The 12,736-nt window shown below is 57.4% G+C and overlaps 1 protein-coding gene across 1 annotated transcript in view; it reads right to left on the reverse strand.

The window, feature by feature from the left end:
- The window catches only part of GDPD5 (glycerophosphodiester phosphodiesterase domain containing 5), an 82,511-nt gene that overhangs the window by 29,827 nt on the left and 39,948 nt on the right, over positions 1-12,736 (reverse strand). Inside the window, exon 3 of the mRNA XM_034995590.1 lies at positions 10,383-10,558. Coding sequence (XP_034851481.1) covers positions 10,383-10,499 — 117 coding nt within the window. The 5' untranslated portion in view covers positions 10,500-10,558. The remainder of the gene's footprint in view (positions 1-10,382; positions 10,559-12,736) is intronic.

Consider the following 12,736-nt stretch of genomic DNA (forward strand, 5'->3'; position numbering starts at 1 on the left):
AAAGAAAGAAAGAAAGAAAGAAAGAAAGAAAGAAAGAAAGAAAGAAAGAAAGAAAGAAAGAAAGAAAAAGAAAGAACGAACGAAAGAAAGAAAGAGAAAGAAAATCTTGGGAGCTAGAAGCCGGGGCCCCAAGGCCACAGGGAGCCAGTAGATGGGGATGAAGAGCCCCGACCCCAGTGGGGAGGCAGCAGGTCAGTGTAAGAACAATCAGAGGAAAAATCTGGATGGCAAGGACTGGAAGAAAGGGGAGGGGAAGGCCAGGAACTGGTGGAGGAAGTGGTGGGCAGCAGCCCCACCCCAAAGAGCCTCCAAACAGCACCGGGGGTCCTCTGTCGGGGCCACGACAGGGGAGAGGCCTGGGCCTGCTCCCAGGAGGCGCGGGCTCCGAGGTCACGGCCAGCCGCAAGCGGTGGTGGGCCCATCGGCCCTCCCTCACCTCTCCCAGTCTGCACGGGGCCTGGAGCTCTCGATCTGTGGGTTTTTATCCCCATCCAAGAGCAAATGAAGACCCCAAGCCTCAGAGAAGGGCCAGCACATGAGCTTAGCGAGCTGCGGACCCCATCACAAGAAGTGGCACTCATGCCATGGTTACTCTCGGTGTGTATATTTATCACGGCCCTTTTCCAGCAGATCCTGGACGTGGTCCTGGAGGAGGGGAGCCTTTTGCTATTTTGCACAAAGGCTCAATATGGGTGAAGAGAGGGAAGTCAGAGGTTGAGCTACATACCGAAGGTCACCTAGTAGGGGAAGATGGAGGTGGGACTGAACCCAGGTGTCCTGACAGGAGGCAGTCCTCTGCAGGTCCCCTTGAGAGTCAGCCCTGCACAGCTCTCCCCCACACCCCCCCAGCCAGCTGGGACCCAGTATAGTAGTCCCAGGCCCAGCCTGGCCCCTGCGATTCCTCGCTCCTCTCTCCCTGGGCTCCACCCCGGACCAAACCTCCTTCTCCTTCAGCAAGCGCCCCCCATCCCTCCAGCCCTTGAAGGTCCCCTTTTCCTGAGCACTTCTGCACAGACTCTTGGTACCCACCAACTTGGCCCTCGATCATATTCTGAAATTTGGAGATGGAAAGAGCCTGGGCTCGGGAGGCAGATGGACCAGTCTCTGCCTCTTGGGCAAGTTAACCCCTCTGAGCCTCAGTTTCCTCACCTGTAAAATGGGGGAAAAAAATCCCGTACCTTGGAAGGTTGATAGTAAATGAGGTGATGTATGTCAAGTGGCACATAGGAGGGGCATAAAAGGGGACCGTTCCCTAGGCTGTGGACTCCTTCAGGGCAGGGATGGCTGAACTAGGTCTGTGTGCCCTGGGCCCACCTCCTGCAGAGCACAAGGTGGTGCTCAGATCTGGTGTGAAGAACAGAAGAAGGTGCCAACATGACTGACCCAGAGAGGCTTCTGGCTACCAGCGGACAAGGCCATCATCCAACCCAGACATAGCCTCAGGCTGAGCCCGTGGCCCCAAGGAACCGAGGGAAGGAGCTCTTGTGATACACAGCCTCCTTCCTTTCAGAGCCTTCTAGCCACGAGTGGAACAAAGGTCAGGTAGACCCTGAGCTGACTGGGCAGCAGTGGGCGCAAGGGGAGGCGCAGAGCAGCTGGGGAAGGGGCCAGGCCCTGGCTGTGAGCTGGGTAGACTGCTCCATCCCTGCGCTGGCAGCAGGGGGTGAGAGAGAACCCCAGAGGCCCCAGCCCCAGAGGCTAGGGCATCCAGCCCCGCACCCCCTGCCTCATCTCCTCCCATGCCTGCCCCCACCCTCCAGGAAGACCGGTCCCTCCATCCCGCACGCCAAGCAACAGTGTGCCAATTTCCCAGAGGCCCCTGCTCCTCCTCACTGTCTCCTGATTGTCACGTCTTCTCCTCACCCCTCCTCGCCTCTGTCCCGCCCACCCCAGAGCCTTCTGCATTCGGAGAAAAACGTGCTGAAAGAGCTTATAAGCAGCGTGGGGTGGGGGGGCTCTCACAGTCCCAAGGCCTGGCCGCAGCCACACCCCCAGCCCTGCCCAGGAAGTGTGGGCCCAGGCCCTGCAAGCTTGCTGCTCAGCTCAGGCTCCGGCCCTCCCCATGCTGCCGCAGCCCCAGGCCAGGATGCACACAGACACCGCTCCCACTCCCAGGGGCCCCGCAGGGTCCAGAAGCCAGCCTTCCAGTCTTGGCTGGGCCACAGACTTCAGAGTCACAGGATGGCGGAGACGGTGCTGGGTGCTGGCCTCCTGTTCCCCACCTGTCACCCTGGGGGCAGAGACTACCTCTGCTCCTGCAGCAACAGGGACGGGCCCTCTCTCTCTGGAGTGAACGTCCTTCCTTTCCAAGCAGCCAGATAGAGGCACCCTGCCTTGGGAGCCCGGCGACACTGGCTTCGGACCCCAGACTGGCCACCTACTAAATGGGTGGCCTTGGAGAAGACAAGTGTTTATCCCACAGCCACTTCCTGCTCTGTTCGCGGGGATGACATCACCTCCACCTCACGGGAGGGCTGCCAGGCCTGCATGTGATTACAGATGTAAGCTGTAAGTCGCCAAATCCACAGTTGTTCCTATAATTATCATTTCGCATCTGACAGCCCTTTAATTACGCGAAGACATCGATCAAGACGTCCCCCGCCCTCTGCTCTACGCCCAGTTTTTTCCGGCTGCTCCTGAGGACAGCCGGTAGCTCACCTGCCCCCAGCCCAGGGCGGGGTGCCAGGGTCGGCAGGGCACAGAGGGCCGGCCCACTTCTGCAGGCTGCGGTCCTAGGAGCAGGCCTGGAGGAAGGAAGGAGACCCTGGTACAGCAGCTGCCCCGGCCGCTCCCAGCCCCGCCCTGCTGGCGGCGGGAGGACAGAGCCCTGCGTGAGCTCGTCACAGAGTGGGGGCCCGGTGCTCCTGAGCCCTCCACTGGCTCCAGCTCCTCTCATCCTCTCTTCTCTTGGCTCTGCAAAGCAGGCGCTACAGTTAGAGGGAAGCGGGGCTCAGAGAGGGCAAGTGACTTGCCCAAGGCCACAAAGGGCAACCCTAATAGTGAAGCCAGAATTCACACCCAGGTCTGAGCGCCTTCAGCATCTCCAACTATCCCAGAGCAACAATAAGCAGGACAGGTAATTATCCTTGTCTGACCAAGGAGGAAGTTGGCTCAGAGGGGCAAGGCCGGGCCCAAGGTCACCAAGTGAGTCATAGGCAGTGCCAGGCCAGGAAACCTGGCATTTCAGTTAAAAAAGAGTTCAGAGAGCGCCTCGCCTCATCCTCTACAGATCCAATTCCGAAATGGAGAAACTGAGGCCCAAAGAAGGGGGATAGCCTGGAAACAAGGATACAGGATTAAGACTTGGTAAATTAGTACAGAAAGGATGGAGAATTCAACAGATGGTGTTGGGACATCTAGACATCCATTTGGTAAAAAATTAGACCCCCTACCTCACACCCCATACCGAACCAAATCCCAGCAGCTCCCCTCCGTGTCCTTGCCACCAACCTCTTCCAGTCACCCTAGACACATGTGCTGAGCCCTGCACAGTGGGAGGTGAGTGAGGCCTGGAATCCCCTCTGAGCGACCCCCATGGATGACTGAGCAGACAGCAGGCAATTCCAATCCTAGGAATCAGTGTGATGAATGGGGCAGGCATGGGCTGCTCAGGAGCACACAGCCAATTACAGGAGGAGGGACAGTCTGGAGGGCTTCCTGGAGGAGGAGATGCCTGCAGCAAAGCTGGAAGGAATGGGCCTGCTGGGATGACAGGTCAGCGAGCCTGGACTGCGGCAGAGGGAGGGAGCAGAAAAGTATGAAGGCACAGAGCTTGGCAGCTTCTGTCTGGGGGAACTGGCTTCTTTTCCTATGGGCGTATAAAAGCTTTTTCTATGTGAGGGTATTTACCTTCATCTATACTGTATATTTTCTCTTATTTGATCATTTTACTTTTATTTATTTTGCTTTTTGTATAAAAATTTAAATTTTCGGGGTGCCTGGATGGCTCAGTCGGTTAAGTGTCCGACTTCAGCTCAGGTCATGATCTCAGGGTCCTGGGATCGAGCCCCGCATTGGGCTCCACGCTCAGCGGAGAGTCTGCTTATCCCTCTGCCCCTCCTCCCCCACTCGTGCTCTCTCACACACTCTCTTTCTCAAATAAATAAAATTAAAAAAAAATTTTTTTTTTAATTTTTATATAGTCAAATCTACCCCTCTTTCCCTTTATAGGTTTTGCCTTTGGTATTGTGTTTAAGAAAGGTAGGCCAAGGTTATACATCTGACTCCTATTTTATACTGGTAGTTTCTTGGCTTCGTTGTTTACATTCAAATCTGTAATGCACCCAGCTCTCTGTCCGCCTCTGTCTACGGCTCCACGCGGACGTATGCGCGCACGGAGAGAGGCTGGAAAGCCATTTCTCTCAAGCGTTAAGATTAGAATTCCTTCCACTTTACCTCTTTCCAAGTTGTTTGAATTTTCTCAACAAATGTGTGCTTCCTAAATAGAAAAGAGGAGTTTAAAAATAGAAAAAAACATACATTTTAATCCATCTGGAATGTATTTGGGTGTGAGGTAAGAGGCAGAGATCTAATTTTACTTCCACCAAATGGATACCTCAGCTGTCCCTGCACGGTCTGTGAAGTCTGCCATCACTTCTGTGTTCGTGGTGCGCGTGCACTGCTTCTCGGCTTTCTGGTCTGTCCCAGAGCAGCCCTTTCCCCCCGGGGTGGGCACTGCCTGGAGCGCCTTCCTCATGGCTGAGCTCCGCGCCCTGCACCGCCCCTGGGGTCCCCACCCTGCTTTAAGGTCCTCAGCACCACGCAGCCCTGCAGAAACGGGAGAGAGCTTGAGGGGTGCCTACCCACAGAGTCCGCCCTCGTGTGGACTAGGTCTTGGGCATGCCACATCCTCCTGTCATCAGCCTATTTTACCCTCGCCACGTGCCAAATGGGAGGACTGATGTGCCAGAAAAGCCTGGGAGATGTCAGCTGGGAAGGGGGCGGGGAGAGGGCAGAGGGGCGCCTTCCGAGCTCCAGTTTTCCCATTCCTAAAATGGGGAGTGGGGAAAAAAATAACATTAAAAATAAAAAAATAAATTAAAAATAAATAAAAATAAAATAATAAAACAAAGTGGGGATAAGACCTCACGTTATCCTCTAAGCCTGGCAGGGGAGAGGAGAGACAGGCAAGCCCTGGCAGGATTACTCTGGCCCTGACCCAGGAGATTTGGGGGAGGGGGTGGCCTGGGGAGGTTTGAGATGTATTATAGCATTAGGGCCAAGCGGGGAAAGGGATCAGAGTCCCCCCCCCCAGCCAGCTCTTGACAGCCTAAGAGGCTGGATTGATTTTTCTGGGCTACAGAGAGCCAGGCAGTTAGGCCTCTGTCTCAGACCCTTGCTTCTGCTGGGGTGCACCGAGAGCGGCTCATTAGGCGGTAGGATGAAAGCAGGCCCAGCCTGGAGCAGCCCATCTCTCTGCATCCATCCTGTGGGTTACATCAGCCCACGGGGAGGTAGGAGTGGAAGAGCTGGGGGATCTTCGCGGGGGTTATCCCGGGCCCTCAGAGAGCCCTGCCAGGGCCACAGGCTGCTGGCTGGCTGCACCCCCTATCATCTCCTGCCTCTCCCAGGCTCCCTAAGTAGACACTCAAGGAGGTCACGGAATGTTAGCCGCTCCCCCTGGAGTGTGGCATGGCCACTCCAGGCACCCTCGGCACAGCCAGGGAGGAGCTGGGTGGCGCGTCGGGGTTCCTGAGGCAGCGACGGCACGGCTTTATTGCGGCGACAAACCCGCCGCTCCGTGCGCTGCAACGGACCGGGGCTCTGCCGGCCTCCCCTCTCTCTCACGGATGCAACATCATCATCTCCGATTTTCTTATCATCATGGCAACCCTCCCCTGGGAGACAAAGAAAGTCACAGTCCGTGTGGGCAGCCCAGGCCAGAGGTGCTACGGGAGCCCAGGGGAGGGGGCCTGGTTCTTTTTTGGTTGAAGGGGGCTAATTCTTAGAGGAATAAGCATTTGCCATGAGCCTTGAGAGGTAAAGAGAGGAGCGGCATTCCAAGTAAGAGGGCAGCCTGAGCACAGGCCCAGTGCTATGAAAGGGTGAGGTGATCTTGGGAGGGGTGGGGTGTGTCGGGGGTAATGATGGACTTGCCCCACAGGGGTCTTCCTGCATGGCTGCAGGGGCTCTGGTCATAGTAGACAGGCCACTGGTGGTGGGGAGACTTTGTTGTCTGTGTCCCACCCCCACTGTGCACTTCCTGGACTCTAATGGGGACCACTCTCCCCTCCCACTCAGCCCCGGGCACAGCACACTTTCCCATTTCTGTCTCTGGAATGGCCTCATCCGGCTAGGCTAGAAATCATGGGGTGCTGGGAGGCATCATATGGGACTCCCTCAATCTCTTCCACAGCCAGTCTGTTGATTACACCTTCCAAGTGAATCCCTCCCTTCGCCGGGAACCTGCATATGCCTCCCCCAGGTGAGGCCTCTGCCCTGCTGTCTGGCTCCCTGCTCCCCCGCACTCCAGCACCTTACACTCCCCACAACCTAAGGAGACTGGTCCTCGCACAGCCTGAGTCTGGCAGCGCCCCCTCCGCCCAGGACGGGGAGCAGGCTTCCCAGCACAGCCTCAGGCCGCCTAGCAACAACCTCCCCTCCTCACACCGGAGCCACGCTGAGGCCAGATTGCTTTCAGTTCCCAAACACAAGAAGCTCTGGCACCCACAGCATCCCGTGCCTTGAACACTTCCCCATCAGACTAGACAGGACTAACTCTCAGACATCAGCTCAGGCCAGCTCTCCCGTCTGGGGTTTCCCTGAGCCTCAGCAGTGAGCACCCTGGGTGGCCTGGGTGTGTTGGTTCTTGTTGAGGAAATAAGGAACTGGTGCATCCCAGACAAGATTGCTGGTGTGGGGCAGACGAGGGGGCATAGGCCTGGGTAGGCAAGCAGAGGGCAGCGCACGCCAGGCCTCCAACTCTGTGGCCTGAATAAACCACTTATTCTTCCTGGAGCCCTCTCTGTGAGATGGAGGGGTCAAACGAGCTTAAAACAGCCCTCGAAAGGCAAATGTACCATAGAAATCCAAGAGAGTTGACGGTCGCTGTCTGTCTCCTTCATGGTCTTGGGCCGGGAAGGTTCTCCAGGTATCCAACCTGTATGCCTCTTGCTACATGAGAAGCTGGTTTTGACACTGTGCTACCTCGCCCCGACACGCAGTCTTCAGGGGGCCCTGGGGGACAGCGTGGGAACTGTCTTCTGTCCTACCCAGTCCTTAATTGGCAGTATTAGAGTAATGAGTCACAGACAACAACCAATTAATTATCTCCAGTTATAAAAAGCTTCACTTCCCCTTCCTAGCTGTCGCGTGAGCCAGCCTCTTGCTGCCAGGCTCCTCTACTCCCTAGGGGCTGGGGGCAGAAGAGGGCATTTCACCTCTCTGGGCTGGTCCTATTTCCTGTTTCCTTATGTGTCCAGTATGTGTCCTGGGGCTGGGGGACAGTAAGAGCAAAGGCTTGGAGGAGGTGGGACTGCGTCGGGCTGGGGGAACAGGAAGGATCGGGCTGGTAGGGCAGGAAGGAGGCTACCAGCTCCAGTGCAGAGGAGGGGGCTCCTCCCCGCTCCCCAGGATCCACTCCAGCCACTGTTGATCCCAGAACCTTGGAGGGCTCCTCCTCTGGCATTCAAGCCACGCCCACTCGCCCCCCAAAGCTCCTGGTTCCACAAGCCACGCCCACTCTTGTCCCCGCACGCTCCTGGTCCCAAGCTCTTCCTCCATGAGGCAACTTCCCAAATCCTCCTCCCGCCCCTCCTTTCTTCCCCTTCTGGCAAGTTCTCAATCACATACTCAAAACAGGCGTGTCCTCCCTTCCAGCCTTCATCTTCCTGTGGCTCCTCTTGTAAATCTATCCTGGACTCCAGGTGTGACGCACAGCTTGAAGCCTCGAGATCTCCATCGGCATCACAGTTAAACCCGCCCCACAGCGGCGACCTAACAGGGCGAGCTCCCGGTACGCTCCCGGCTCCCGGCTCCCGGCTCCCGGCTCCCGGCTCCGGGCTCCCGGCACGCAACAGGTACTCAATAAATGTTAACTGTTCCTCTCATGGTTTATTTCCCAGCCTGAGCAGGGTCATGATGAAAGGCTTCTGTGACTCACCACCCACAGTCTGTCGCCCCATTTCACAGATGAGGATCAGAGAGGTCCGGCTTCACAGAAGAACTTGACCCAGGCTTGTCGGAGTTGGGAGGCGCTAGGAGAGGCTCCCTCAAGAGGACTTGAGGGGAGGCCGTGCCTGGGCAGGGGGAGGGGAGGGGTCCCCAAAGTCAGAAGGGAAGGTGGGGCTAAGAAGCAGCACAGGCCCAAAGTTGGAGCCCCTGCCCCTTTTGGGGGCCTTTCCTCTACTGCCTTGGCAATGCTCCTTCACACCCAACCTGTGCCCCCAGAGCTCACTCCGGGGCCTGTTTGTTCAGCAAAGCTTATGGAGAACCTACTTGGCACCAGCCCCGACTCTGAAACGCAGGATTGCTATTCCCTCCCTGTGTCAGGCCAGAGAGCCCAGCCCCCCTCATGGTCCCCAACCGGCCATCTCTGGAGGGACTGGGGAGAAAAAAGAAGGGTGGGGAAGAGAGAAAGAAAGGGTGAGCAGGCTGAGGCTAGAACCCAGGAAATGGGTGGGGAAGCAGAATGAGGTGAGTGACAGGGAAGGGGGAGGATGCTCATCCTCAGCTGGGAGTCTCAGAGGGTCGCCTGAGGTGATCTCAGCCTGTTCTGCAGAGGCCCCGACACCCAGGGCTGCAGCGAAACCCTCTCTCTCACCGCCAAGCTGGCCTGTGGCCTCCTGCGGCCCCTCCCCCCTTTGCTCCACACCGGGCACCCCAGACGTAGGCATTCGCAGAGACTGCACGGCTTGGGCTCCCAGTCAGCTCAAAACCGACCTCGGCCCACCACTTCCTCCACCCTGGGCCCTGTGCTGGCCACAGCCACGGCCTATCACTTCCTGACTCTGAAGCCTGGGATGGGCCTGCCCTGGGCCTACGGAGGGCTGTCAGATGTCCTGGGAGCTAGGCCTTCCTCCAGCAGCTACTCCGACAGCCAAGGGGCTTGCTGCTGGGGAGCTCGGCCTTCCTCCTCCCTCTGCGTCAGCTGTCTTCCCTCCCGGAGCTGTTGGACCCACACTTGCTCCGGGGCCGGATCACAGCTCTGCCCCCTCACTGGCATCCCTGGCTCTGTTTCCCCTGTGAAACGGGGGTGACGACACCCAGCTCGGGGGCTCGGTGGGAGGAACGAGAGTGGCCGTGTCAGTGCTCAGCACCGTACCCAGCACGGACACCCAGTGCCCGCTGCCTGCCGAGCTCCTGCCCTTCCCGACACGGGGAGGCCCTGCCGCCGACCCCTGTCCCTGGGACCTGCCTGGTGGCCTGGGGCAGGCCCCTCCCTCTCCCTTGCCTCAGTTTGGCATGTCCCCTTCTCTGGGCTGGGAGTGGGGACGTGGTAATGTTAGACAATTGACACCTGCTTCTCACCACTCGGGGGTCATGACCCCAGGCTCCTGAGTCAGGCTAGTGCTCTGTTGGTCCCCAGCACAGGCAGAGAAGCAGGGCGGGAAGGTGGACGAGCTTCCCCATCCTCCCCCCATCCAGGGAGCCTGGTGATACCTGGCCTCTGACCTCAGCTGCCACCCACACCCTTGGCCACTCCATCCTGTTTCAAGGCTGGCTCAATTTGGAGGCTGGCTTCTTTGTTTAGACAAGCAGGAGAGAGGAGGAGAACTGTTTTCCAGGCAGCAAAGCTTTTAGATAAACACTATTTATCTCCCTCCCTTCCCTCCTGAAGGAGTTGGGTTCCTTCAGAGACGAAACTAGATCCAGCCACTAACAGCGCCCCAGGGACGGAAGCCCAGCTCGGCTCAGCTCAGGGTCTGGCCTGGCCAGGGTCAGTGCCGGACACTGAGCGAGCCTTTCTTCATCCCGCTGCCAGCTCTTGACAGGCCTGCGGCTCAGGTGACGGAGCCCTGGGGCCAGGCCACGGCCCTGCCAGCTCCCAGGCTCCGGGATGGCCTGGCCCACCTCCTCACCCTCCCCTCCAGCCACCCGCCTGCCCTCCTGCCTAGCTGCCAGGAAGCTGAAGGCTTCTGCTCACCTGGGGGGCGAGGGGAATGAGCCCTTCCTCTTAGAGTGTCCCTCCTGGAGCTCCCCTCTCTGCCCAGGTCCCATGTGTCTGAGGAGAGTTCACCAGCTCCATCCAGGACAGGATGGCCTACTTCCCTGCCCACCTGGTTAGGCAGATTCCCGAATGACCATGGGCCCGTGTTACAGAAGGAGAAACTGGAACCCAGCGGGGCACTGCCCCATCCAGAGCCGCCCGGCAGAGTGAGAAGACCCTTCCCCCAGGCCCCGGGGTGCCCTAGGTCCCCCGACCCCGTCCCAGCCCGGCTCACCGGCGTGGTGTCATCATGGGACCGCTGGTAGCGCTTCCAGCGGCAGCCGTAGATGCCCGTGAGGCAGGAGAGGCAGAGCTGGGGCTCGTAGTACTGCAGCGGCTGGTGTCTCACCATGCTCTCGCCTGCCAACGGGCGCCCGGCCCTCAGGCGCCCATCGAGGCCCCCGGCAGCTCCTGCAGGGGGAAGCACAGGCCTATGAGGCAGGGGAGGGCGCGGGGACTCAGCGCCAGACACAGCAAGAGTCCCTGTCACCCCGCTGGGTGCCAGTCCCCGCCCAGGGCCCTGCCGTGAGGCCTACAAGCTGGAGGCCTGCACCCCCGCGGCTCCCCCGGGCCGGTCTCCCGCCCCTCACCCTGACCCCATCACCCCCAGCCACACCGGCTCTGGACCTGCCCCAGCTGCCTCGGCCCAAGATGCTTTGCCCTTCGAGCTCCACAGGGCGCCTTCCTTCCCCTCCTCAGGTCTTTGCTCAAATGTTCTTTTCTCCACCACACTTTCCCAGGCCACCTCCTATAAAACTGCAACCGCTTCCCATATGCCCTCAGCCGTTCTCAGCCTTATTTTCTCAATCACGTCCTCCGGTGTACTTCGTTTAAAATAGACCGGGCACGGTGTGACCACTGTATGCCTCGCCTGGCAGGTGTTATGTCCCGAAGCCGATTGACAACTGGATAAACTGAAGCTCAGGGAGAGAAAGGGACAGTGCCCCGCATGCAGTCCAAAACCTGGCTATGGCCAACCTGAGAATCTGCTCTTGTGCCCCAAAGTGCTCACGGCTTTGGGCTCCGGGAGTCCTGCCGTGGTTGCGGGGACGATGAGAGGTGTCTTGGAGGTTGAGTCGCTGCCACCAGGAGCAAGTGCCCCGGCCCTGCTCGGCACCCTGGAGATGCCTGCCGGGGGCTCAGCCACTCGGGGCTCGCATCGGCCACACGGCCCCTGGCTCGGGCGCCTCACACACCCTGACGAGGAGCCTGGGGCTCACAGCAGCCCAGCAATTTGCCCAAGGAGTCAGGACTCAACCCCAGGTCTGTGGAACTCCAGAGACTCTAAGCCATATGTTATGTATGGGGTCCTGTCCTCGGTCTTGGAGACAACGTGAACAGGACAGGCACACTGATGCCCTCAGGGCCCCACAGGACCAGTGAGGGACAAAGCCAGTCACTTACTGTGCACTAACTCTTATAGCAACCCTGTGAGGTATTATTTTTTAATCGAGATCAAATTCACAAGCCAAAACATTCACCCTTTTAGAGGGTACAATTCAGTATTTAGCATATTGTTTTCAGTAGTCACAAAGTCGTGCAATCATCACCACCATCTGATTCCAAAGCATCTTCACCATCCCAGCAAAACACCCAGACCCATTAGCACTCACCACCCCATCCCCCTTCCCCCCCACCCCTTCCCCAGACACCACTAATGTACTTTCTGAATCTATGGATTTGCCTATTCTGGACATCGCCTATCACTGCAATCATACGGTATGTTAATTAACAGTTCTCGAGGCTTATCCTGTTCTAACAGGAGTCAATACTGCATTCCTCTTTAGGGCTGAATGACACTCAATTGTATGGACAGACCATTTTATCCATTCATCAGCTGAGGGACATCTAGGTTGTTACCACTTTTGAGCTGTTAGGAATAACACTGCTAATGAACAAGTTCTCGCGTGAGCGTGTTTTTATTTCTCTTGCATACATGCTTTGGAACAGAAGTGCTGGGTCATATGGTGATTCCATGTTCAACCCTTTGAAGAACGGCCAGGAGCCGTTTTGTAAAAACAGCAAAGCAGTGCACCATTTTACATTCCCCATGTATTATCATTATCACCCCCATTCTCCAGATGGGAAATCTGAAGCACAGAAAGGTTTAGCCACCACCAAAGGTCACACAGCAGAGCCTGTCAGTCTGGCTCCAGGGGCCTTGCTCTAACCCCGGGGTTGGCAAATTGTAACCCAGGCACCAAATCCGACCAGCCACCTATTTTTGTATAGCCCACAAGCTAAGAATGGCTTTTCTGTATTTTTACAGTTCAGGGGCAAAAAATCAAAACAAGAGTATTTTGTGACACATAAAAAGTATAGGAGAGTCAGGTTTCAGTGTCCATAAATAAAGCTTTATTGGCTGCAGGCATGATTGTTTGTTTACGTAGTCTATGGCTGCAAGAGAAACTGCAGAGGGGAGTGGTTGTAATAGAGACCGAAGGGCCCACAAAGCCTAGAACTTACTGCCCAGCCCTTGACGGGGGGCAGTCGCTGACCCCTCGGCCCCTGGGCTGGCCACAGTGGCTCAGGAGCTGGTATTCTGGAAAGAGTAAAGGTGGGCTGTGGGTACTTAGCACTGTGCATGAA

This window comes from Mirounga leonina, unplaced genomic scaffold (genome assembly GCF_011800145.1).
Source record: "Mirounga leonina isolate KUSES-001 unplaced genomic scaffold, KU_Mleo_1.0 Mir_92, whole genome shotgun sequence".
NCBI classification, from domain to species: domain Eukaryota; kingdom Metazoa; phylum Chordata; class Mammalia; order Carnivora; family Phocidae; genus Mirounga; species Mirounga leonina.